General features: G+C 36.6%; 1 protein-coding gene across 2 annotated transcripts in view; it reads left to right on the top strand.

The window, feature by feature from the left end:
* KIF5B (kinesin family member 5B) overlaps window positions 1-27,089 on the top strand; it is a 38,764-nt gene that overhangs the window by 6,235 nt on the left and 5,440 nt on the right. The window contains exons 2-24 of one of the 2 annotated variants that reach the window (XM_030008651.2): window positions 3,484-3,571; window positions 5,247-5,320; window positions 5,783-5,887; window positions 6,301-6,349; window positions 6,674-6,729; window positions 6,842-6,929; window positions 8,436-8,560; window positions 10,174-10,278; window positions 10,695-10,840; window positions 12,853-13,001; window positions 14,361-14,554; window positions 15,378-15,446; window positions 16,570-16,776; window positions 19,283-19,426; window positions 20,077-20,262; window positions 21,125-21,242; window positions 21,584-21,645; window positions 21,745-21,854; window positions 22,038-22,139; window positions 24,230-24,290; window positions 24,464-24,535; window positions 24,712-24,816; window positions 25,336-25,552. In XM_030008651.2, the coding sequence (XP_029864511.1) occupies window positions 3,484-3,571; window positions 5,247-5,320; window positions 5,783-5,887; window positions 6,301-6,349; window positions 6,674-6,729; window positions 6,842-6,929; window positions 8,436-8,560; window positions 10,174-10,278; window positions 10,695-10,840; window positions 12,853-13,001; window positions 14,361-14,554; window positions 15,378-15,446; window positions 16,570-16,776; window positions 19,283-19,426; window positions 20,077-20,262; window positions 21,125-21,242; window positions 21,584-21,645; window positions 21,745-21,854; window positions 22,038-22,139; window positions 24,230-24,290; window positions 24,464-24,535; window positions 24,712-24,816; window positions 25,336-25,552 (2,632 nt within the window). Of the gene's footprint in view, window positions 1-3,483; window positions 3,572-5,246; window positions 5,321-5,782; window positions 5,888-6,300; window positions 6,350-6,673; window positions 6,730-6,841; window positions 6,930-8,435; window positions 8,561-10,173; window positions 10,279-10,694; window positions 10,841-12,852; window positions 13,002-14,360; window positions 14,555-15,377; window positions 15,447-16,569; window positions 16,777-19,282; window positions 19,427-20,073; window positions 20,263-21,124; window positions 21,243-21,583; window positions 21,646-21,744; window positions 21,855-22,037; window positions 22,140-24,229; window positions 24,291-24,463; window positions 24,536-24,711; window positions 24,817-25,335; window positions 25,553-27,089 lie in introns of both variants that reach the window. The other variant, XM_030008650.2, reaches the window with a different exon arrangement.

The following is a 27,089-nucleotide window of genomic DNA, read 5'->3' as shown; positions in this document are numbered from 1 at the left end:
CATAGGTGTGATAAGTGTACTGCAACCTGGGAAGGGAGGGAAATATGTAATTGGATTTTGAGTGCTTTGAAGTTGTATTGTGCCTTCATCTAGGAACGTATAATACTAAGGACATGTACAAAAGCCCTTCACTTTCCACCTGTGAGGGATGGGGAAGTGACAAGCAGTATAAACAGGACTCCTCATGAGGATTCTTTTGGCCAGAATTGTTAAATTTTGGGGGTATGTTGGTAGCAGTTGTTAACTTGAGGGAAATGGGAATTTGTCATGTGCCTACCAGCTTTCACTGTATAAATAAACAAGATCAATTAAAGGCATTACTGACCAAGTGAAGTCGTTGCAGCTTGGTTTTCTGTTCTTACTCGTCCATGGCATTCATCATACATGCTGTTCTTTATTTTAACATTTTGTCCAACAAAAGAGACTGTAATTATATGGGATACTGTAATTTGGCTCTGTTCTCTTATGAAGGCATTTAAGAGGCAATTGGAGAGTAGATAGTCTAAAAAGTATTCTGTGTCTTTGGATTACTCTTAAACTAGTAAACATAAGTTTCCTTTAACATAGATAAAGAAGAATAGTTCCATTCAGTCAACCTTTGCTTGGCAGAAGAATTAAAAAACCAACCAAACAAAAAACCACAAACAAAAAAACCACAAACACACACAAAACCCTCTAAATACTGTTTAAAAATTTAGAGAAGGAAAGCTTTTTCAGAACCTGCTGCAAATACCTGTGGATTGCAGGATGGTTGCAGACCAGTGCAGGTTGTGCCTACAGTTCTTTCTGAACAAGTTATCTTCCTGTACCGGAAACTGGGCCTGATATTTTAATTTTTTTTTTTTTTTTTTTTTAAAGATGGATTTCACTGAAGTAAATAAGAAAATCTGCTATTTGGCATCAGAAATATTCTGTAGTAATATATAAACACATGATAATGTATGTGTGTACATTCAAACATATACTATGCAAAATAATGTTTGCATTTTAATGTACTTTTCTGTTCTCATAGTTGTCATGGTCTACTGGGAACAGCAAAGGTCAGATATGTTGGGATCTGTGAGAAACAGTATTGTTAACAGTTGCTGCATAGGTTGTCAGAAGATAATATCCAGGAACTTTCCCTAATTCTTCTGAAATCAATTTAATTGGAATACTTGTCGTCTATATATTTTTCTGGAGTAATAATTTGGGGAAGAGTTTAAACCTTACAAGTACAAACACACAAATTCCTAATGCTGCACAGATTGTTTGCAGTGACATTGCACACTATCATTTTTCTTACTATATTTTTCCAAGGTATAATGGTAAATATGATCCTCTAAAATGGTATTATTTCAGTGCATATAAATATGCACTTGAGCATGAAACAGATCTGATGAATATTTTGTGATGTAGATGATTTGCAGTGTGTAGTGTGGCTGATTGATATTTGTGAAGTTGGAGGCTTTTTGAAACTACAGCTGCTAGTGAGAAAGAAAATGTATAGCTAGTGTTATCTTTTTCTACAGTGACTTACCTTTTTATGTAATGTGTTCTCAGTCTTCATTTTCTTACCTCAGGGTTACTTGGAACTTAGTTGTTTGTCTTCTGGTGTATGTAATGGCCTCAATCCTACCTGTAGAACATAGGAATTTGAGGTGTATTTGAAGCTAAAATGAGTAATCAAGAAGGCTTGTGTTTTCCCTGCTGTGAAACAAGCATTCTGACAAACTTCAGCACCTTAGGGATAGTTTCTGCCTACTGAGTCTTGTGGTTTCTTGAGCATATTTACACAGTGAATGCTGTAATTATTTTTTCCAAGAGGGAGCTCATCCACCTGAATTCAAGCACTCTCAGAAGATAGATATGTGTTGAATCTAAAAAGCTTTGTTTGGGGAAATGCTAGATGTTATTAAAAGACAAATGGAAGGTCAGGCTGGGGAAGGGAATGTGGTGGGTGGGTGAAAAATGGAAGCTATACTTGTTTCTTTGCCAGAGAGGCAGTTCCAGAATATCCTTGAGGGAGGATGATAATGAATGACCATAGTGACTAGCAGGTTGAGGGAGGTGATTCTCCCCCTCTCCTCTGCTCTCGTGAGACCCCACCTGGAGTACTGTGTGTTCAGCTCTGGGGCCACCAACATAAGAAGGACATGGACCTGTTGGAGCGGGTCCAGAGGAGGGTCATCAAGATGATCAGGGGACTGGATCACCTCTCCTGTGAAGACAGGCTGAGAGAGTTGGGCTTGTTCAGCCTGGAGAAGAGAAGGCTCCAGGACGACCTTATAGCAGCCTTCTAGCACCTAAATGGGGCCTACAGGAAAGATGGGGAGGGACTCTTTATCAGGGAGTGTAGTGATAGGACAAGGGGTAGTGGCTTTAAACTGAAAGAGGGTAGATTTAGATTAGATGTGAGGAAGAAGTTCTTCACTGTGAGAGTGGTGACGCACTGGGACAGGTTGCCCAGAGAAGCTGTGGATGCCCCATCCCTGGAAGTGTTCAAGGCCAGGTTGGATGGGGCTTTGAGCAACCTGGACTAGTGGAAGGTGTCCCTGCCCATGGCAGGGGGGGGTTGGAACTAGATGATCTTTAAGGTCCCTTCCAACCCAAACCATTCTATGAATTAAATTTAGGCAAAATGGAGCACTCGCAAGTGAGCGTAGCAGTGGTAACTGACCTAGGTCCCTTGTAAACCTTGCCTGTCTGCTTCGCTGCCTGCTAAATCAAGCTCTGAAAATGCTAAAAAAATTGGAACTTCGTAAGATGAGCATAATAGTTCATATCCTAATGGATTGTCAGCTGTGTAGAATGGTGTTATGAAAATCTCTTCTTTAAAACAAAACAAAATCCAACATTTCTTTCAAAAAGCTATGTCAGAGCTTCCTCTTACAGTGTCTTCCAAAATGAGTCTTCTGTGAAAGGTTCCCTTCCTCCAAAGTGGCCTTCTCTTCTGCTTATGGAACTTTATTTTAAGGATATCACATAAGGGGAAATAGTTGTTGTGCTGACTGTAGGTGATCTGAATGTTTCTTTTTGGTTTGAGGTTTTTAACAAATATTACCAAGATGGATGTTCTGTGTGATGTGGTATAAACTGGTTTTAATAATTGGGTTTACCAGAGTAAACCTGCTACCAGAGTAGAAGAGAATAAGGGATTCTTAGATGCACAGGCTAGGCATTGGCTTACCTTGTAAATCAAGTAAATTGAGGTCATGTGGCAGAGTAGTTTTGGAGAACCATTTAGATTGCACTTTGAAACCAAATGTATTTTATTCAAGGCCTTACTTGTAGGCAAGCATGTGAAGATTTAGGCAACACTATATAAGCCGATTTCCTTGCTACAGTCTTCAAGTGCTTAAAATAAAACAAAAGATTGGGTTGAGACAGCGTAGGCTACTTCTAAATTACATGAACAAGCACCTTCCACTTCTCCTTCCAGCTCTCCTTCCAGCATCTGTTTTTTAATAGCTCTTCTGTGTCGTCTTTTTTTTTTTTTTCCAGTCCAAGCCATATATATTTGACCGTGTATTCCAGTCAAACACATCACAGGAACAAGTATACAATGATTGTGCTAAAAAGATTGTCAAAGGTAAGGTAGAACAGCAACTTTAACCATAAGGAAATGTCTCATATTCGTGTGGATTTCATTGTGAAAACTGATACTTCTATTGCTCCCTTTTGCTTTCTGAGTGTTTAATAAGAGCCATCATGGATCATAGCAGTATAAAAGCATCCTGTAGTTGAGCTGATAAATTATGTCAATGCTTTAACCTGCTGTTTCAGTCAATTGCAACGTTTGATAACATTTACCTGTCATATTTTGGTTTTTTTTCAGTTCTCTGCAAAAGATTGTTTACAACAGTTTGTCAGAAATTAAAATCAAAGTAACTCTTATGAATAGGTTTGTTGGGGTTTTTTTTTCCCCCCTTAAATTTATTGGTGAAAACATCCTGCATTAGTTTGTTTAGAGGAATATAAGAGGAAAGGAAACTTGTGAAATCCCATGTATGCTATAGATCTTTTCTAAGCTTGTTCATTTAATACCCAGTTTAAGGAGGGTTTTTTGAATATGATTTTTAGCTTCACAATTAAAAGTTTAAACATGAGTTATTGCTGTGCATGTCAGGGTGTACAGTTTTTCCAAACTTGAATTGTCAGAATTGGCCTACTAACTTCAGAAAATCAAGTCTTCTCACAAAGAAGGTTATACCACAGTAAGTTGTTGTAGTAAGCAATTATCTAGTTCTCTGAAAATAAAATTGATTAATTTCTTGAGGAGATCAGTAATAAGTTCTAATTGACGCAACTTTAAAAATAACAAAGCCTTGTCAGAAACCCCTGAAATATCAACTATTAGTCACAAGAGAAGGTTGGGTAAATGTAGGGGTTTTTTGATCATTAGAAAAGTGAATTGCTGTGGGGAAAGCCATGCTGCTGCAACTATTTAACCCTTTAATGAGTTCAGTAGTAATCAGGATTAGATCAGAAGTTTGCTCCTTAAAAACTGGAGTTAACCAAGAATTGTAATGCTGCCCCTTTCCTCCATCTAAAAATCTGACCTGTTTCTCTGTGTGGCATTTCTAGGCTGTGCTACATCAGGTGGCAAATGAGCTCTAGTGGTGGTACAAATGGATTATGGGTATGATGGGCTGGCAAAGACTTCCCCATTTGGAGTATCTCCTGCTTGTTTTTGGAAAATAAAAGTTTGCTTGCAGGATGTGATTCTATAGTAACTGACTTGTAAACAAGCCAACCCGCCAGTCCCTCACCCCTCAATCTAAAATTTTGGGTTGGTGCATTCATAATTTGAAATATAAACTTATGGCCAAAGAGTAGGATGCTTAAAACTTACAGCGTAGCCCTTTCTCTTCACAATTGGACAATTAAACTTTCCTGAAGGCAGAAAATATTATAGTGTTCTTGTGTATGGTTTCTTCTTCTGAGTTATCAAAGACTTATCTATTCAACCTGGCAGTTGTATCGATTTCCTTTTTGTTCCTGACTCTGAAGTCCTGATTTTTCTGGTTGAAGGAACAGATGCTTCCAATACAGTAAACTTCTAAAACGTAGTCAATGATGGCTTAATGCATTAAAAGGGGTAGGGAGGAACACCCTCCCTCCCCCCAACTGTAGCACAGAGTTCCCAAACATTGAACGATTTAACTTGCTGAACATTTTAGGAACTGCCTCCTTGCATTCTGTTTCATTTGATTTTCCTTTAGAAGAAGGAAATGAACCTTAATGAAAATACTCTTTCTCTTTAGATGTGCTTGAAGGATACAATGGTACAATATTTGCTTATGGGCAAACATCGTCTGGAAAGACACACACTATGGAAGTAAGAAATCCTAAAATAATTTTTCTCTTAATGTCACTGTCATCTCTTTTCATGACAATAGTCTTATCTTTCTAGAAATAAGATGCCTACTTGTTTTCATCTTGCAATTTTAATTTTCTTTCCATTGCAACATTTTGATACCCAAAATGTTTTTTTAGGACCAAGAATGGCAATTACTGTATTTTTTCAGCCCTCAGTAGCAGGATGAGAAATGCAAGAATAATGTTATTAGTACATTTTCACTTTTAGTAGTTTGGGAGATTTCTGAGGCTGTTCTTTTCACTCCTGGCAAATGCTGGGGCTAAATGGATGGTCAAGACTCTCCTTTATAGGTAAAACAAGTGCATCATACCTGTCAGCATTATTTTAAAACTAATTTGTCTGTTAACTGTTTGTTTTGCCTTTGGATACTGTTATGTTGGATTCAGTATGTTTCATTTTATTGTATTTTTTTCTAATAAGGGGAAGCTTCATGACCCAGATGGAATGGGTATTATTCCAAGAATAGTGCAAGATATTTTTAATTATATTTACTCTATGGATGAGAATCTTGAGTTTCATATAAAGGTAAACTTTTCTTCTTTGTTACTTATTTAATCTATGTTAAAACTGTAAGTAGTCTATGGTTAAATGGATGTTCTGTATCTGTTTCAAATGCCTGTAACTTGGAAAATCTAAACGTGAGTTATTTCTGAAGTAACTGACTCTTCTTAAAGAAGAATTACGTTAACACTTTAATCTTGTTTCCATTAAACATTGATGGTAGCTATCCTGATAACCTATGGCAGTGCTGAAAGTGTTTGAAGCTTTTGATCAAAATAGTTTCTTCTTAACGGTGTATTTTAGTTCAGCCTTAAGGACTAGAGCTAGACGTGGTATTATGTGGGAGGTCATAATAATCATGCTGGGATCCTTCTGGTCAAAAAGCAAAGCATTTGTGCTTTCTGATGCTGTATCTTTATTCCCCTTCCCACTTCTAGGTGTCATATTTTGAAATATACTTGGATAAAATAAGGGACCTTTTGGATGGTAAGCCTTTTATTTATATTGAACATAGAAAATCGTTCTGGAGAGAGGTATATTAAAAAAAAAAAAAAAAACCAACCTTATCATGATACTAAGATACGAATGCAGTATGCTGATACCTATACATGATAAGGGTACATCAAAATGAGAAAGTATGGAGCTAATTTATATAATATTACTAAAGCTGCAGTAGTGGTGGTTTCATGTGTATTAAGTTTTTATAATGTGTTGCTGAGAAATAACATCTATGACTCGGACATGTATTGTACACAGCTCATTCATCTTGAAAAGAAATATATGTTAGTTTTAGAACTTTTTCTCTTCCAGTTTCAAAGACCAATCTTTCTGTTCATGAGGACAAAAATAGAGTTCCCTATGTAAAGGTGAGCGTCAACCTGATATGTTTTCATCTTTCACTCCTCTAGTGTACGTCATTTATTTTTGGCTTGTTGGTGTGGTGGGTTTTTGCCTTTTTTTTTTTTTTTTTTTCTAAAGGGTTGCACAGAGCGTTTTGTATGTAGTCCAGAAGAAGTTATGGATACTATAGATGAAGGAAAATCAAACCGACATGTAGCAGTTACAAGTAAGTATTATCTTTTGTCTCCTTTTGTCTCGATTTGCTTCTGGTATGCCTTAAAAAGTAAGGAAGACAAAAATAGTAAGCTAAATCATTCAGGTTTTTGAAAGGGTCTAGCATAAGCAGTTTCGGTGTGTCTTTCAGAAAGAAGTATTTCAATTCATTTCTTGTTAGATGTTGTTACTTAGGCTTGGACTGAAAGGAGGAAGTAAGTGATCAGTGAGGAGCTCTGAATCATTGGAGAAAAAGGTGCAGTTCTGCATTAGGAATAGTGCAAAATCCCGGTTTGCGGAATTTGTTTCAATTAACCTATGAATCTACAAGTAAGGCACTGTGGCTCGTCTACAGTTTGGCAGTTCTGCTGCATATTCTAAGAAAAGCTGGTCAGAATATATATTCAGACATGCTGCAGATTTAAGCAGTGTCCCAACATCCCAAGTTTTTTGGCCTGTGGCATGCAGCTGCATTGCAAGGAGCCATGTCATAGGTCTCCAAATTCCCACAAGAAGCAGGATTAGGAAGTGACAGAGGGTTTAAAAAAAAAAAAAAAAAAAAAATGACAAGGGAAGATGAGGTGCATGCAAAATAATACTTAAGTTCTTAGCAACTGAAGTGACTGTCAGAAATCTTTGAGAGCCAGTTTGAGGGTGAGTTTCACAATCTTCCTGTGTCTAGTTCTTTATTCAGGAAGAGCAAGAATATGCAATAAGAAAATAAGAGATTTTTCTTCTCATTTCTTTGGTTAAGGAACAAAAAATAAAAATATGATGTTTCTTTTAAGGGATGACTCAGTCCTGTGCTTTCACTTTATTGCTCTGAGGTAGTAAGGTTCTGAAGCAGGGACCAGACTAAGTAATGGAGAAATAACAGAAATTTGGATAGAAGGATATTATTCTATGTTGAGCTGCTTCTGTGGCATCAGTAAGCTGGTGCTTTTAGGCCTGTGAGGGATTTATGGTTAAAGGGAAGAAGAAATAGGCAGACATTCTCATTCACATTGCAGTCAGCTTAAATTTTGTTAATGAATTAAAATAATTCTTTAAATTCAGTAAGTCTTGTTTAGTCTACATGTTTCACAGAAGAGGGGACAGTAGGTATTTAAACCAGAAAAGGGTGAGAGGTTTGGGCCATCCAGATCAAATTTTCACAAAAGGATAAAATGTGATACATTGTAAATCTACCAAAAAAAACCCCAAACCCTGCAAAACCCACTATGTTCTGGTTTCAGAATGTAAATGTGCTTTCTGTTCTATTAGAGTAAATTAAATGTGTGAAATCCATAGTTGACAGGCTAGCAAATCTTATCAGTGAGCTTATGTGGTATTAATAGAAGCCCAAGGAAGACTGGATCTTTGTTACTCAGTTAAACGATACTATTAGTTTTATTGTCATTGAGAGACTATACAGTTTCATTAGCTTTAGATCTGTTGCTTTGCTGTGGGAAGATACTGTTTTGTTAAGTTAGTTTGGTTGTACAAATATTTTTGTCAATGTGTATATTTTGGATTATAGATATGAATGAACACAGCTCCCGAAGTCATAGTATTTTTCTTATTAATGTAAAACAAGAGAATACTCAAACAGAACAGAAACTAAGTGGAAAACTTTACCTTGTGGACTTGGCAGGTAGTGAAAAGGTAATTCTAAATTTCTTTTTCTGCTCTGAAAAACTCCGGTTATTCTTTACAATCAAATATTTTACATTAATGTAATACTGATTCTTCAGTTGTCATCTCTGAAGTGTTTTAATTTTGACTTTGAAATGTGGTCTCTGAATTGTAGTCTGGCTTGATTATTTAAGCTGATCTGCGTTTCTGCAGTGAGGGTTTGTAAATATGGAATAAGGTGGGGAAATAGGCTAGAGTTCAGTCTTGGTATCTGAGAGAGCAAAAAAGTGTACAGGTGTGTTGGCTAGCCAGGTACTGGAATAAAAAGAGTTTTATGGATGTGGAATATCTGGATTTTCTTATGTAGTTTCTTAATTTCTCTTATTTAAGTTTCTTAATTTGAAATTCTGATTAACATTGTTTAAAATGACAGCTTGCTTTCCTGTGTCAATGGTTTAAAGCAGAGAAGGAAATATGTACCATTTTGCTTATTCTGTATCACTTCTTATAGACTGTAATTAGCCTTTCAAGAGCTGGATTTTTTACATTCTTTTCATCTTTGCTTCTGGGTTTATCCCCATCTTTGTCTCCGGCTTTTTTCAGTCCTTTCTGCTTGCTGTTGTCTTTCCTCATGTCATTGTTCTATGGCCTTTTTGTTGTCTCTGATCCTGTGTTTATTCTGAAATGTTTTTCTTAGTAATGGTCTTTTTTTTTTTTTTTTTTTTTTTTAATGCTTCCAGTTTCATTCTCATTAAAGCGAGAATGAAGTTAAAGGGCTGGGTTGCAGGTCTCCTTTCTCTGTAGTTTTGTTCCTTTCACTGTTTATTTCAAACTTTACTTTTGTGCTTCTCCCAGTCTTGTTGAAATACATGAGGTTTTCTGATGCCTTGTCTTGAGTTGGTTTAAACATGGCCAAATAGAATTGCTTAGTTATAGTCATGATCAGAGCTTGGTGAGAAGAATAGTAAAGAGAGGGTTATAGGACTGTAAGTCAAATTCAGCCCTTGAGGCAGAAGAGCTAAGGTAAATAGAATGGTGCCAGGGTAGATTTTTTTCACATTTCTGCTGATATATACTTAAGTTCCTCGAACACTCATGTAGGTCAGATTCAGCCTCTAAAATCTGTTCTTACAAATTCTTGCTAATATAAACTGCTGTATTCTCCGGGGGGGGGGGGGGGGGGGGGGGTGCTGTTATGGGGTTTGTTGGGGTTTTGGGGGGGTTTTTTGTTTGTTTGTTAAGGATGACCTCTGGACAAACTATTCATAATGCTTCTTTTCTTTTACTTGAAGGAATTCAAATTTTTTGACAAACTTCAAACAACTTTTGAATTTGTGTACTTGATGGAAGTTTTTAACTATACATGTATCTTCTATGAAAAGGTGTACTTTGCAGGGAAAATACTCGCTTCAGTTTAAAAAAATCAGAAACATCTTCAAACACTGCGTTCTGAATGAAAAACTGATGGTGAATCAGGGAAAGAGTCTGAGGAGGAGTTTGCTTATTCTAATCCAGCTTGTTTATGAGTACCTCAAAGTCAGGGAGACTGACTTAAAAGCAGAAAAATTACTCAAGTCTTTGTATTAAATGTGGAAGGTGTTTTTTGAAGATGCATTTAGTAATTTACTGAAATATTTGTATAGGTTAGTAAAACTGGAGCAGAAGGTGCTGTGCTGGATGAGGCCAAGAACATCAACAAGTCTTTGTCTGCTCTTGGAAATGTCATCTCTGCTTTGGCGGAAAGCAGTGTAAGTGTTCTTTTTTGTATTTTTATAGTTCAAGGTTAAAGGCTTGTGTCTCTGAATGTGATGATATACAGAAATTCTTTACTGATCTCAATGATATGCATGGAGTCTTTTAAACTAATCCAATTGCATAAATGCATTGCAAATGGCTGTTATATGATAATTAATGAAGTTACATTTAATGTTGAAGAACCTAACTTTCAGCATGGTACTTTTCTTGCACTCTGGAAGTTACCAAACATAGAAGTACAATTTTATGTCACCCCATGTGTGTTCAGTCTTATGATTTATGAATTAAAGTAGAATTTAATGTCTTTCTAATGAAGTTATGCCTAGCAAAAGCATAGCTCTTATTTCAGCAAATTAAATAATGTGTCTGAAAAAACCATGACTGATTCATTTAACCGTTTTCTTGGTAGACTTATGTTCCATATCGTGATAGCAAAATGACCAGAATCCTTCAAGATTCACTAGGGGGTAATTGCAGAACCACTATTGTTATTTGCTGTTCTCCATCTTCATACAATGAATCTGAAACTAAATCTACTCTTCTGTTTGGCCAAAGGTGAGTAAATGACTTCATATTTTGCTCTTACTATGCTCAGAAAGAAATGCAGAATGAGAAGTAAGTTACTCTGTTAAGATTCCTGAACCAAATTAATTAGAATGTTTACTTCCTTTCTGTAATTCTTCAGTGCACATGTGGCTAAGTGTTGTGATCTATCTTATATTATATAAAAATCTTTAAACTGGGCAGGACCCTGAAGACTGTGTATTTCGAGGACAGCATATAGTTTGGTTCAAAATGTGGTTTAATGTATAGTCTTGGAGGGTAATTAATACTTCCCCCCCCCCCTTTAAGTGGAAGGAGGGAGGGAGGAAGGAGTTCTCCCTTGTTAAGTTGAATCCTTTATTTGCTGGGAGAACCTGTCCTCTGCCACTCTTTCTTTGATAGCGTGCTGAATTACATCTTCTGGTCTGTTTTCTATATCTAGCATTCCAGTAACATTAGCGTTAATACTTCTAAATTCCTGTGTCATTTGTAATTGAATTTATAAGTACCCATTTCAAATTCGGCGTTTTGTTAGGTAACTCTTCTTTGCCACTCCGTTATTAAGGCTTCATCGTAATACTCCAGTTCCTGACCACTAGATTTAATTACTTCATTTACTGCAGCACATTACAAAATCTGTCAACATTTTACTTGGTTCATCTGGTCTTCTGTGTTAGCGTACCTCTTCCACTTTAGTTCAACAAGATAAATTTCTACTGGTCTTTTCAGAGAAGTGTTTTTATTATGGAAAGTACATCAGATGACTTCAGAACTTCTTAAAAATCTGGCAGAATATGGGTAGTTAGTGGGTGTGGAGTAATGACTGCATTCCGCAATAGTAGAGGACTTTTTGTCTTCTTTTAGAATCTAGGAGGTCTTTTCCTTTCCTCTTAGTATTTCTTGAATGAGCTACCAGGAGGTGTCTCCCAGCTGTGGCTCTGGTGTCTCCCAGCTGTGGCTCTGGTGTCTCCCAGCTGTGGCTCTGGTGTCTCCCAGCTGTGGCTCTGGTGTCTCCCAGCTGTGGCTCTGGTGTCTCCCAGCTGTGGCTCTGGTGTCTCCCAGCTGTGGCTCTGGTGTTTCACTGCCTCATGCTCTTCACTTCTTCAGGAGTTAATAGAGTATGCTTCTATCTCAGTCACCATAGTTAGTCTGGTATATTAATTCAGCCTTCTTGGGATGATAAATTCATGATGAAACCCTAAGCTGTAGAAACTGAAGGCTAGATAAATATCATGTAACTTAGTAGGAAATCATGTGTCTTTTGGTAGTAATCAGTCCCAATAAGACTTTGCAGAAAGATGTTTATAGGAGTCCTATTGGGGTGGAGGGGGAATTTCTAACTACCATTAAGCTTTTTTCCCTGTTTTGATTGTTGAGGGGGAGTATTTGGTAGTAGGACACTATACAGAAAAATTACTGAGGTAAGTGAGGTATGGCACTGAAGTAAAAACTGTACATTAACTTCATTATGATACATTATTAGTACCTGTAGTTTCATCTCCAAAGCTAATGTCTTTGGATGAGATTTGCCTGACTGAATATAGAAAATCACATCTGAACTTCATAGCTTGTATGCCTTTTTGGTTAATGGAGATCTAGTAACTGGGTTTTTAGGTTGAAATGAGCTGTTTCTTAAATAAGCTACATGGTTTATACCCTAAAAGTATTATGCTCTCCATCAGAGAAATGTTTGCTAGGTGTGGTGAATGCTACCCTTTGTTCAAAGCTGTGCATTACTGTCTTGACTCGAATTCTTTCAGGTGAAAATATGCAGCTGAATTTTTCGAACTTAGCCAGCCTGAGATTTTTCCACCTTCCCAATGTTTATTGTATTGTTCTGTCCATTAACAGTTGTATCAATCCAATTGAAAGCATAGTAAGTTGACAGGGAGTAGAAATAAGCTTTTGGAAGAGGTGGGAATGTTTACATTTCCACCAGTGAGATGTAGAAATTTTATTTAATAGCTTTTAATTCCCTTCTTCAAAAACGAAGTTTCAGAGCTTTTTTGCTTTTTATTTTGTAGAGCAAAGACCATTAAGAACACAGTCTGCGTTAACGTGGAGCTCACTGCAGAACAGTGGAAGAAAAAGTATGAGAAGGAAAAAGAGAAAAACAAGACTCTGCGTAATACCATACAGTGGCTAGAAAATGAACTCAACAGATGGCGGAACGGTGAGAAGCAATTATATTTTTGTTCCGTAAACTTTAGGCGAGACAACAGACGCCGAATGAGTCTTCAGGATACCAAAAATTACTAAGAGCACTATGCAAGACAGTAATAAGAATATTAAAGCTAGCATATTAAGCTGACATTGCAACTTCGTATTTTTCACTGTATGCAACTGGAACAACTTCTAATAATCACATAATGTCAGAAATGTCTGGAAGTATATTGGTGCTAGGTTCTTCAACACTTGGTTTACTAGCAGAGCTAGAGTTAACATACATTCTAAAAAAGTTATTTTGGGGGAGAAAAACTGATATTAATTGTAAATGCAGGAGCTGAGTAAAATATTGCCTCTGTTTGGTTTTCTAATTCAAATCAATATCACAAGAACTTGTCCTTGTTTAAAGCTCAAACATGTTAACAGGCAAAAAACCCACCCAAACCCCCAAACTGCTGACAGTACAGAATATGAACTCGTTCTTTCTTCCTGAATAATTAACTTCTTATTGATTTGAAGTGTCTGGCAAAATGCAAGTTATATATGAAGCCTTAAATTCAGGAAAGGAGGAACATAGGTCATACTTACAGATGTGTTCTGGAGTGTGGCAGCTGTAGAAGATGATTTTGCAGTCTTGTAGACAACTGTACCACATCCTGATGTTAATCTGAGAAAAATGGGCTCACTAAAATAAGTTTAGTAGGATGTGAAATTTTTTTTTTTGTAATCTTTCATAGAGATGGTATGAGGCCACACCTGAAATGTTAAGTATAATTCTTGCAGAATATTGACACAAGATACTGGAGTGTCAAAAAGAGCCCATACCTTCCAAGAACTGCATAAATAGTTTTGTAATAAGATGCTAAGGAATTCAGTTTAGTTTACCAGAGAAGTGCCTTGATTAGTGTGCGGTATTTTTTCTATGTGAAGTTAATAAAGGGTTCTCATCAGAAAAGGTTTAATGAACACAAAAGGATAAAAGTGTAACTGAAAAACTATTTTAAATTGGAAGCAAAGCAATTTAAAAGTAAATATGGCTACTTAGCAGAACAGACTGCCAAGGGAAAAAGAAAGGGTTTTCTGTCTTCAGGGCAAGTTAGGTGCCTTTCTAGAAGATAGTTTGATATGAGATGTGGAGCTCATAGCAGAGTAACTGGGTGAAATATAATGTTCTGTGATAAGCAGGAGATAGTTTAGATGATCTAGTGGTCATTTTTTTTAAACCATGTAATCATGGGAACTTGACTGCTTATTAACTGTGGAGCAGTACTGTTAGTAGGGAGCGTGTAATACTTCTCAAGGCTAACTTTGTGGAAGATACTTCATGGCTGACTGTACTAAAAGTAAGTATACCCTTTTCTTTAAGGGGAGACTGTACCAGTTGATGAACAATTTGACAAGGAGAAGGCCAACTTAGAAGCTTTTGCAGTGGACAAGGATATTACTGTTATTAATGATAAACCAGCTACCACAATTGGAGTAACAGGCAATTTCACTGATGCTGAGAGAAGAAAATGTGAGGAAGAAATTGCCAAACTATACAAACAACTGGATGACAAGGTATGTCATTCTTACTTAATGTAAGACCTCTTGGAAATTTATCTTGAACTATATTATGCAATATTTAATTTACCAGTCTTCATTTGTTATTACTGCTTGCTTAAGTATTTGCTGGGAGTGCCTACTCTAATTCTGAAGCTCTGATAAGAGAAATAAAAATTTCCTTATCTGGTGCTAAGTTAGTGTCCTTTTTTAGTTGCTCTCCCTTCTTTGCTGAAAATACTAAAAAAAGCCCTGAAAACTGAAGTATCAGTACATAGAAAAAAAAGATAAAAATGAAAGTTAGGACGGAAAAGTTAATAAGTGTCTTGAATGGTATTTCTACTTTCTGGGTATAGAATATTTCTAGCTGATTGTTTGGAATAATACTATACCAGAGAAAGGAAAATAATGAGAAAGCGGGGAAAATGAGTAATTTGAAGACAGCAGTTTTTTTCCTTCCATGTTATGCATATTTTATTTGAACATAATTTTAAATTGAAGCAGTAGTACTAAATTTGGAGAGGGGAAAAAAAAAAAATCTTTTAACTAAATCTTAATTGTTTCTTGGAAGTTAGAACAACTTGGAGAAGATTTGTAAAAGCACAGGTATAAGAGTTTTTTGTCTTTGAAGCATGGTGTTTTACACATACATGCCAGGTTAAGAGCTTAATGGATCAGCCAGTGAAGTCAAAAGGATTATTTTTTTACTTTTATTGCTTTCAGTTGTGTACTTGTCTCAGAATATGGAAAAGTTAGATGCCTAACATCTGCTGTCTCTTAGATTATTTTTCCTGAGTGGTATTTGTAAGTTTATTGAACACAGTCTTACTTCAACTGCAGGGATGAAGAAATTAATCAGCAGAGTCAACTAGTAGAAAAACTGAAAACACAAATGTTGGATCAGGAAGAGGTGAGTTTCGCTCTTGCATCTTTATTTTTGTCTGTCTTTCCTTTAAAGAAATTGGAGATGTTCTGAATAGGTCACACATTATGACCAGGGAGTAGAATGACTGCTTACTACTGTACAATAGTTCTCTTTTATTCCTTATTTAAATGTTCTGCCTATTCATTCCCCCCACTTACACTGTGCTGATGGCTAAACTTAAACCAGTTTACTTGAACCTTAAGTATCCATGAAGATCGAAGCAGTTGAAATATATTATGCAAAGACATCAGGAGTTGTTTTCCCCATGCAAAGTTTGCAGTTTGTCAAAACTGAAGATACCTTGATTTACTGTAAGAAATCTGTTTTAAGGCTTACTTTTGGTCAGTTGCTGTACAGAGAGAGAAGGGGGAGGAGGGAAATGTAATGGCCCATAATGAAAAAGGAAGTTATCTATGTGTTACTTCAGACCATACTTGCTAGAATATTCAAATTATTTGTATGCATTTTGCCAGTGAGGTAACTTAATTAAATGGGGAAAATACCTATTAATAACGAAATTGTTAACTTCATTTAGCCAAGATATTAGAAAAAATAATTCTTTATAGCACAAAGATTAAAATAATAATAATCTTTGTGTACATGGCAAGAAGGAAATGGGTCGAGGACTCAGGAAGTTGGAGCTACTGTTTAATCTTATTTAAATAAATAAATCTGCCTGTTTAGCAACTGTTCACTTTGTCTAGTTACTCTTCAGCAGCTAACAGTGTTAAAATGCTGGAATTTTAGTCCCTAGCCTGTTGACAATTTCTGACTCGTGAGTAGTAATTGGTGGCTTTTTTGCGAACTTGCAATATTCCATGTGCATTTCCAGTTGCTGTCCTTTATGTGTCTTGATTTGTAATCATTTTCATTTTGAAGATACTGTAAAAGCTAAAGAACTATGGATATAGATGATAAATTAAATTTGTTCATTATAGTCTCACTGTTCCTATCCTTGGCATCCTTATTGGATGATGCCAGACAGCAAAAATGTAGATACAAACTATTGTAGTAGCTAAAAGCATTAATAAGATTCAATTTATACATGGAATTTTCTTGATGATTATTTGTTGTTGTAACTTTAAATAAATCTCTATCAATGTTGCAGCTTCTAGCATCGACCAGACGGGACCAAGACAACCTGCAAGCAGAGTTGAATCGCCTTCAGGCTGAAAATGATGCCTCTAAAGAGGAAGTGAAAGAGGTGTTACAAGCCCTTGAAGAATTAGCTGTCAATTATGATCAGAAGTCTCAGGAAGTAGAAGATAAGGCAAAGGAGTATGAACTTCTTAGTGATGAACTCAATCAAAAATCGGTATGAAATTGGGATAAGAAATTACTGACAGTCTTCAATGTAACTTTTCTTGCCTTGCCTGTATTTCTTGCTTGAAGTAATTTGAAGGTTTTTCACAAGGGAAAATGGGAGCCTAAGTCTAAAACTTCTTCAGTTTTAGCAAAGGATCATTTTCTAAAACCAGTAAGCTTCAGAAAAATGCACAGTGAATATTGACCTTGATACCTCTCATCTTTTTAGTCCCTATGGCACTTTAATACCTGAAGGGTATTCAGAAAAATCCTAGATGTCAGACATTAACACATTCGTTACATGCTGGTGATCTGATGTGGTTTTGTTTCTCTTTCTGGTGCAGTTGGGATAATCCTCACTTAAGACTCTGTTCCTTCCAATCTTGAAATTGCTGTGAGCATGCTACAGCTTTTCTTGAAAGGAATGTTTATTTGCATGCTGTATTTATGGCATGTAAAATAACTTATCCTGATGCCTTCAAAAATAGGCAGTTTATTTTACTTTCTGAAAGGAGTAGTTCTGAACACTGAGGACGTACTCCAAAAGATCACCCTGATTAAAATACAGATGCATCGGTCTCACAGGATGAATACCGTACACCTCCTTACATATCTGCATAGTTTCTGAATTGACTGACAGTTTTGGTAGCCAATTATTTGGCAGACATCAGTCAGTTTTAAACAGTTAATACTCTACCTGCTATCCTAAAATTCTAAGTACTGGAAGGGATCAGCATGTTTGCTGGCATTGCAGACAGAATATGTGATGGTGCAAGTCTCATTCTTCTCTGTTCTTGAAGATAAAAATTGAGTGGGTCTGGGTCTTCTAGTGAATGTGAATTTCTAGTAAAATTCTAGTGAATTTTCAGTTAGTAAGATTTGACTAGATAGAACACTGGCATTAAAATTGATGTTCACAAGATCATGAAACTTCTCCTTAAACTTTTAAGTATTCTGAGCTAAGTAATCTCTACTGGTAACTTACATCACTTGAAGGTCAGCTGGAAAATCAGATGATCTCTGGTCTTCCTATTATGAGCAGCATTTAAAATTTGGTGGGATAGGCTAGCTGTATGTGTGTATGATTCTGAAGTGTGTGGTTTACTTTTTTTCAGGGTTTTTTTGTTTGTTTGTGGTGTTGGTTTTAATTAGTTTATAGATAGTCGAGTGATTCTGGATAGTATAACTAACGTCCATTGAGTGTCATGCATAACTCAATCCACAAGAAAGCAACAACTGTTCTGAGATATAGTAAAATTAAGATATTTCAGTGTTCTCAGTCTGTGTTGTGGTTTAACCCAGCAAGCAGCTAAACACCACACAGCTGTTGGCTCACTCCCTCCCCACAGTGGGATGGGGGAGAGAATTGGCAAAAAAAGAGTAAAATTTGTGGGTTGAGATAAAGACAGTTTAATAAGACAGAAAAGGAAGGGAAAATAATAAAAGAATTAAAATACACAAGTGATGCACAATGCAGTTGCTCTCCACTGACTGACTAATGCCTGGCCAGTTCCTCAGCAGTGGCCCCTGGCTAGCTTTCCCCCTAGTTTATATACTGAGCATGACATCATATGGTATGGAATATCCCTTTGTCTAGTTTGGGTCAGCTGTCCCAGCTGTGTCCCCTCCCAACTCCTTGTGCACCCCCAGCATCCTCATTGGTGGGGTGGGGTGAGAAGCTGAAAAGTCCTTGGCTCTGGGTAAGCACTGCTCAGCAACAACTAAAACATAAGTGTGTTACCGATGTTATTCTCATCCTAAATCCAAAACACAGCACTATATCAGCTACTGGGAAGAAAATTAACTCTATCCCAGCTGAAACCAGGACAGTCTGTCACAGCTAACCCATGCAGCAACCATCCTTTGGCATCAACTGGCTGAAACTTTCCTGCTGTAAAACTTCTGGCATTTTTTTTTAAAACTGGAGAACAAAGAGCAGACAATTTCTGAGTATGCAAGCTGCTGAGCTGCAGCCATTACAACCACAGCAGCTCAAACTAGCTGAAAAACTGCTCTAGAGTAAGTGTAGTGTTTATGAACTCTCAGAACCGGGTGCTGTTTTCTGATTTGCAAGTAGGAAAGTTAAGAGCTCTGCAGGGAAAGCTGAAATTATTTTCTTTCACCAAAATATGTTGAAAAGTGTTAGACTTGCTGTCCTTGTACCTTTTTCCTATAAATGCAATTCTCTGCAATATTTAACCATATATAACTTTGAATGCTGTTTAACAATGTTGATGTGAATTTTGTTGCAGAGTTGTAAGATTATATTTTGTGAGCTGAAGGCCTCGGTCCCCAGTACTTTACATTTCTTTCAGAAGAAACACTGTCACTCCAGGACTTATAAATTTTTACTGTATGGTGTATTCACATAGGTTGATAGCAGTCTGGTTTTAGACATAAAAATGGGACATTTCAGTAGGCAACCACATGTTGCTGTATTTAAATAAATAGTATGAAACTAGTTCTAAAAATAAGAGTGTGTTTTGTTTATTATAGTATAACCTCTTTTACTGTAGGTCACTCTAGCCAGTATAGATGCAGAACTTCAGAAACTTAAAGAAATGACCAACCATCAGAAGAAACGAGCAACAGAAATGATGGCCTCCTTACTAAAAGATCTTGCAGAGATAGGAATTGCAGTTGGAAATAATGATGTCAAGGTAAGGATTAGTCAGTGCAATTTTTAATGCCATGAATTACACACATACATTGTGGATTGGTGGGGTCAGTTTTCTTAGTATGATAAAAATAACCACCATAGGAAGCCTCATGTATATTAATAATGTGGGCATAAGTTTGTCCATTGCTTATACTGTGACTTAATCATGTCCCAAACAGAATTTGATTATGCGAAGACAAGGAGGAGCAGGTATGATCTGGTTTTTTTTGGAAGTAGTGTTTTCTTTTGTACTGTTAAACTGCTATATGAAATGGTCATAATCAACAGCATCGTCTTGGAAATCTAATGCTGACCTACAGTAGCAATCAGGATGATACTTATATTAAAAATGGAATGAGGAACTGAAATAAAAGATAAATCTAGAAGATCACTATAGGACAAGAATATAAGCAGTGTTAGAAATCTGTATTACTATAAACTGTATTTCCCTCTTCAAGTGACTCATTACCTTTGTGCAAACCTCTAAAAAAGCAATCAGAAAACTAAAAAAAAAAAAAAAAAAGTTACATTTTGATGTTTAAATGGTCTGATTATCAGTTGAGGTGGGGGATGTGTGCTGGCCACTAAGGTGTTCCAATTCTGTTTCGTTATCTGAGCTTTCTAAATGTGTCATTCCACACTTCTCAGCAGCCTGAGGGAACTGGCATGATAGATGAAGAATTCACGGTTGCGAGACTGTACATTAGTAAAATGAAATCAGAAGTAAAAACAATGGTAAAACGTTGCAAACAGTTAGAAGGCACACAAGCTGAAAGCAATAAGAAAATGGAAGAAAATGAAAAGGAGTTGGCTGCCTGCCAGCTCCGTATCTCACAGGTAAATGTTTCTTTACAGTGTACTTCCTACATGTTCTTTTGAATTTATTAACCTACTGGGGGGTAAAAAAAGTTGCAATTTCTTTTTGATACCTAGCAAAGTATATTGTGAGCAAACAGCCACAAGACTCAGCTGTATCCTCAATACTCTCTTCAGTTTGGATGCTTCTGAGTAATTCTGACAGGATATCAGAATTTCTGCAATATGTCTGTAGCCTGATAATGCTTTTGTAGCACTTGTAGTAAATACTAGCGTCCATATGTTCTCCATCACAGGATCCTTTACAAATAGAAGTCTTACAGAAGGAGTGGCCAGTGAGCACTCTGCCTACTAATGCAGCAAGTTGGAAGTGGGAGAGAGCAATAGCACAGTAAAATGACAGTAGGCTTGCATAGCAGATTAAATTTACTTATAATGTGAGAAAGGCCATTTTAATGCGATTGTTAGAAAAGATCAGTAATGTGTCTTCTAACACTTCTGAAAATTGTATCTACATATACAATTTAATTTTTCTGTATTTTGTTTTACATACAGATGGTCATCTCTTTTTTAAATCAGGAGATGCATATTTCTGTGCAGTCTTCTAAATACAGCGGGCCTCTCTTGCCTCTGATAGTGTATAACATTCAAAACATCTCTTTTCCTAGCCAAAAATGTATTTCATTCCAATCCAGAATAAAGACATTGTCTTACAGGCTACATTACAGATCTACTTGAGTAGTCATATTCTTCTTAGAGTTTAGTTGGCACCCTTTTTGTTTTGAGATCAGGTTACTTGTTTAAAAATAAGTATAAACTGTTTATGCAGATGTAATTATGTGATACCTAGTTCCAAAGTAAATTAATCTTTCCATTCTACAAGCATGAAGCCAAGATCAAGTCATTGACTGAATACCTTCAGAATGTGGAACAGAAAAAGAGACAACTGGAAGAGTCTGTGGATTCCCTTAATGAAGAATTAGTTCAACTCCGAGCACAGGGTAGGAATTGCCTCCCTACACGCCACCCACCACCATCACCATTTTAAGTATATAGTGATAAATATGGAATTGTTCTGTTCTGTTTAGATTGAAGGGCAGAGCTATAGAATGGCTTTTTGCTACTGAACATGTAGAATTAATCAATAGCAAAGCATGCTTGCTATTTGAAAGAACTGCTATGGATAGGATTAAATTAAAGATGTTACTGATTTAATTGATCTTTGTGGTGCGAGGGGATTTTTTCCAAATTTTAAGGAAGGGAAGGGGGAATTAACTCCATCTTCCCTGTGATCACCTAGTTACCTAGCTGAAATGTGTTTTCCTTCCTCTATCCCTACTAGAAAAAGTCCATGAGATGGAGAAAGAGCACTTAAATAAGGTTCAAACTGCAAATGAAGTCAAGGTAAGTTAATTTCATTGTTTTTTTTTAAAAAAAAAACCAAACCAAAGTGATGTATTGTAACTTCTTAAAGCATTTAAGACCTACTGTTTTTTCTAATAGCAAGCTGTGGAACAGCAAATTCAGAGCCATCGTGAGACGCATCAGAAACAAATCAGTAGCCTAAGAGATGAAGTTGATGCAAAGGAAAAACTTATCACTGAACTTCAAGAGTAAGTAATTGTCGTTATTTTAGTAGTGCCAAATGTCTCTGGACTGTGTGAGTACAGAAGCACAGTACGGTGGTAAGGAAGTGGCAAAGGTTTCCTCCAGCAATGTCTTTCTAACTTGTGTTGCTTTACTGAATGTCCTGTCTGATAGGTTCAGTTGATATAATATTTACTTTCTGTGTTCAGCCAAAACCAGAAGATGATGCTTGAACAGGAACGTCTTAGAGTTGAGCATGAGAAGTTGAAAGCGACTGATCAGGAAAAAAGTAGAAAACTGCATGAACTTACGTAAGTGATAATGGTGCATAAAACAAATGTGTGTGGGAACACTTACATTTTAAAAATTAGCGACCTAATATGATGAAGTGGTTCTCACTGTATGATAAGCCCGTTAAAGAGAGAAGCTCCCGAGCCTTCTTGAATTCAACTTTTTTAAAACCTTTGCACTGCCTTAATATTTAAAATTGGAAGTAAAATGATGAAAGGTAGGAAGGACACAACTTTTTCTTTGTTAATATGCTATGGGTTGGAGTACTGAACTTTTCAATTTGCAGCTAAGTATTGCATGCTCTAAGACTGGAAGAGACTTGTAAACAGTTCATTTGTGTGTGTGTGTGTGTTCTTGTGCAATTTAACTAGTTAGGTAGTTCTAACTGGCTTGTTCTTGAGATTAAACAGCTACATGCTTCGAGTGATTAAATACAGTATATTAGTGAATTAGAGACTGAAAAGTTATTGCAAAAAATTAGAATTGAATTCTGCTTGTAGGTAAGTATACAACGGTCAAGATGAAAAACAGTTCTCAGCTTCTAGAAATCTGACCATAATCTCCTGGAAGTGTTTCTAGAGTATCAGTAGCGACCCCTTTCTGGTGTATATGAATTTATCTTTACAGACGTTAAAAATACATTATACTTAAAACTTTTTCAGAAGTGCATACTTTCTGGCCATGTTTAAAAGCACACAGCGGCTTTCGGGTTTTTATCGTAGAATTTTAAATAATCAGAGGGAACTAACTGGTCTGTACTGGTAACCAATAAGTAATGCTTACTTTTTTCTTTTTTCTTTATCTTTTTTTTTCCTTTTAGCCTTACTGTGAAATACAATGTTGGTTTAACTGACTAAAATTTTAACAGTACTCTGGTCTTGTGAATGCATCTTACTCCGATTTATTTATATGCCACAATGATTACAAAAGTTACATTAGTTACAATAGGTTTTCTTGTCTTTTAAGATTTGATATGCATACTACATTATTGCTTCTTATTTCAGTTTGCCAGCTAAACTATGTATAACATTGATCCCTTAAAGGTGCTTGCTATATTAGAAACTTTCCTCTTCAAAAGACTTGCAAAGAAACAGTAACAATTAGTTTGGTATTCTGTGTCCTCCCCCAGCCTTTGAATCCATTTATTTTCTATTGTATGTCATAAATGTGCATGGTGAATGACAGGCCAGAAACAATGCAGATTATTCATATTTTATTCTTTCTTTTTTTTTTTGACTTAGAGTTGTATAAGATGCCTGGAACTACTTTTCCAGTGAGGTCTGGGAAATGGATAGGATGCCGAGATATTCTTTAGAATATTTTATTACCTCAAATGTTTAATCATTTAACTGTGAGCTAGTAGTGGAACTGGCCAAGTGAGGAGAAATTTCAAGAGGAAAAGAAGCTTTTTGGCTACTTAATAGGAACACTTCATTTTCATGTAGTTCCTGGCCTTCCTATTCCAATCTCAAGTTGTAAAAAGAAAAGTCCGCATTCCTTTCCTGTATCCTGTCATCTTAGTAATTGTGCTGCCTTATAATTCTGAGAGAGAATGTTAGCAGTGCAGTAAAAGCTCTCACATTAAATAGGAAGACAGAAGCTCTGTAAAATGATAATCATTAGGTTATATTCCTGTAAACTGAGATTGTTGTTTATGATGCTAGCTTTGGCAAATGTGTTGGGGGTGAAGTGGTAGAACAAAATGAAGAAAAAAAAAAATCCTTAATCTGTCATGTGATACTTATCTCAGCTGGTCAGAGCTAAGAACATTTGTAGGATAAGATCTCCCAAAGTATTCATCCTGAACCTGACTCAGAGTCCTTCTTTACATATTCTAGAAACTTAACATTATGCATCTGAATGTACTTGTTTGTATTCCTTCAATATTAAAAGTACTTCTCTCTTTCCTTTCTGCAACTCCCCCACTTCCACACCCCCTTCCCAAATGGATTTGAGTGTGGTGTCATCTGTCGGTTGCATCCTTAATTGAGGACTTCAGCTGAAAGACATTTTTCATTTGTACCATATAGTGTTTATCAATCTAGTCTCCTAAAACATTAAAATTTCCAGTTTTGCTCAGATGTTTCAGGACAAATTTACTCTCTTTTAGGGTTATGCAGGACAGACGGGAACAAGCAAGGCAAGATTTAAAGGGTTTGGAAGAGACTGTGGTAAGATAGTCAGAATATATTCCAAAGCAAATGTCAATACTTGAGTGTTTGGGGTGGTTTTTTCTTTCAGAGTTGTGTGTTGGCTTTTGGGTTTTTTTGAGGGGGTTGTTTTGGTTTGTTGGTGGGGGTTTTTTGTTTGTTTGTTTGTTTTAATTTCTTGTCCTTAACTGTAGGCAAAAGAACTTCAGACTCTTCACAATCTTCGGAAGCTGTTTGTTCAAGATCTGGCTACTAGAGTGAAAAAGGTAACGTGGTGCTGTAGTGAAACTTGGTGTTTCTGAGAACGCTACATAAATTTCAGTTTAGAACTAAATGAGGAATTGGTCTTTATGTGGTGTAATTTTTCTGGCTTGATCTTAATATGCAAGTTCAGATTTGTACTCAGCCTCCTCTCTCCTTCCCCATGCCTTTGTTACTGCAGAGTGCCGAGATTGACTCGGATGATACAGGAGGCAGTGCTGCACAGAAACAGAAGATTTCCTTCCTTGAGAATAATCTTGAACAGCTTACAAAGGTTCACAAGCAGGTACAATGAGGCTTAATTTCAAGTTTTAATTAAAAACAAACTACTTAAGATGCATTATTATAGGAGTGACTGCATGCATATTGGTCATAAAGTAACTGCTTCATAATTATATACTTCTACATCTTGAGTGTGTCTCTTGATATGAAACAATAGACTAAAGTTTTCCTGTAATGTAAATTAATAGCTATTTTAAGTACATGTGAGTATGTAACAAAATAGCTGCATTTAAACTGAAGAAGATCCAAGTTAGTGTTTAGAGTTAGTGTATCAGTCTAGGGGATTCTTGCCTGTCTCTGAAGAAGAATGTAGACTTTAAGTGCCTATGTTGGGTGGCGCGTTCTTCCACAGTAACTGATTTTCAAATGACCATCTTGCTAATGAACTATTAGATTTACTAAAAGCTTAAGCAAAGATAATATAGTAGCCCTACTGCTTTGCCTGTTTAGGGGCAGGAGGGTGTTTGGTTGGCTCTCCCTATGAAAAGAGATACCAAGAAAATAATAAATTCTGTTTTTGTAGCTGGTACGTGATAATGCAGATCTTCGCTGTGAACTTCCTAAACTCGAGAAGCGACTTAGAGCTACAGCTGAAAGAGTTAAAGCTTTGGAGTCTGCACTGAAGGAAGCCAAAGAGAATGCTTCTCGTGATCGCAAACGGTATCAGCAAGAAGTAGATCGTATAAAGGAAGCTGTAAGATCCAAGAATATGGCCAGAAGAGGACATTCTGCACAAATTGGTTAGTAAAGAATCCCTTGCCCCCTAAAGCTTCATCTGCCTCCTGATTTTTTTTGATCTTTGTGCAAGTATGCATCTTTCAACCTCAGTTGGTACTGCATGTGTGAACATGATGCATTTTCTACCATGAGTTATATTTTGGTTAATAGACTGTAAGTGTGGGTGGGTGGTGATGTATGATTGTTTGGGGTTTTTTTTACTTATTCGAAATGGGCCTCTTCCTGGTAGCTGGATTTTTGTACGTGCTGGGAAAGGCTTACCGACCTAGAATTCTAGCCTGAATGTGCGTTCCATTTCCTAGAACAAAACAATACAGTGAATGCGAGTCTTAAGTCTGTAACATCATTCCAATTCCATTCCAATTTCTAAGGCTAAGTAGGTATTCCAAAGCAAGGAGAGAGATTAAGCCATCACCTTAAGCAACAACAAATCGTCTTGCTGTCTTTTGGTCTTGTCAGGGAGAGGGGCAGACAGGAATGCACAACTAACATCCTAAGATCCCTAATTACCTTTTCGGTTCTTTGTTCCAAAACATATAGCGCTCCGTACCCCTCGCTGGGGCAAAAGAATGGAAAAAACAGAAATCTGTAATAACTAGTAGTCTTTCTGTGTAGTGGGAAGACAGTCGTATTCCCTTGGTCCTCCCCCTGCCATTATGCTGTCAAGTGCTGAGGGCCAAGAGGGTGAGACCAGTGGAGGACTTAACTGTGCCTATTACATTATTGTTGTAGAAGTAACTGTTCCAGCCTTTTTGTTGTCCTGTGTCAGGACTTCAGTAATCAATACGCTTATCTTAAATGATAATGCAACTGAAATGAGCATTGCAGTTAAACTTTACTCATATTCTGTAGGTCTGCAAAGAGCTGTTGCAGAATAAAGTTATAATTTTTTTTCTTGGTCACTTCAAGTGGCAGCTTGAAGACAGGTGCTTTCCTGTCTTACATTTCTCTCAAGTGGTCTCCAAGATGACAAACAATTCTCCAGTGAGCTTGCCGCAGCTATAAAGCCTCTTGTACTTAAATGTCTAGATGAACTAGTCATGTCTTGCTGGAGATCAGCTTCCTTAAGGCAGAAATGGAGAAGTGTTCCTCTGATGTGTTTGCTACCTGTAGGTACTTTTTATCCACTCTTACCTGCTGAAACTTTAAATGCTTCTGTTTAATGTTACAGAACTTTGTAAAGCCATACAGTTGTGCATGTCCTGTTAAGAGCTAGTACAAAACTGATTGAAAATATTGTTTGTTTATCAAAGTGTATGCAGCTTGTGAATGACCTGTCAAAACTACTGTTTTTGAATTCAGTAATAGAGCAGGTTTTATTTCTATATGGTGGTAACAAGTTGATGAAGCAGTGTTATCTGTGGAGTAATCAGTATGCAGAATCACTTGCAGAGCAGAGTAACTAGTGGCTTATCAATCAAGTAGATGTGGGAAATACAGCAGGGTATAATTATTCCTTACAGGAACAGAACCCTTATGAAACTTTGTCTAGCGATGTGTCTTATTTGAGTTCTTATTGCCGAGAAATAGGACTCTCTC

Source organism: Aquila chrysaetos, chromosome 3 (assembly GCF_900496995.4).
Source record: "Aquila chrysaetos chrysaetos chromosome 3, bAquChr1.4, whole genome shotgun sequence".
In the NCBI taxonomy this organism is placed as follows: Eukaryota; Metazoa; Chordata; class Aves; order Accipitriformes; family Accipitridae; genus Aquila; species Aquila chrysaetos.
The sequence above is the reverse complement of the archived record's forward strand: the minus strand, read 5'-3'. Positions and strand labels throughout refer to the sequence as shown.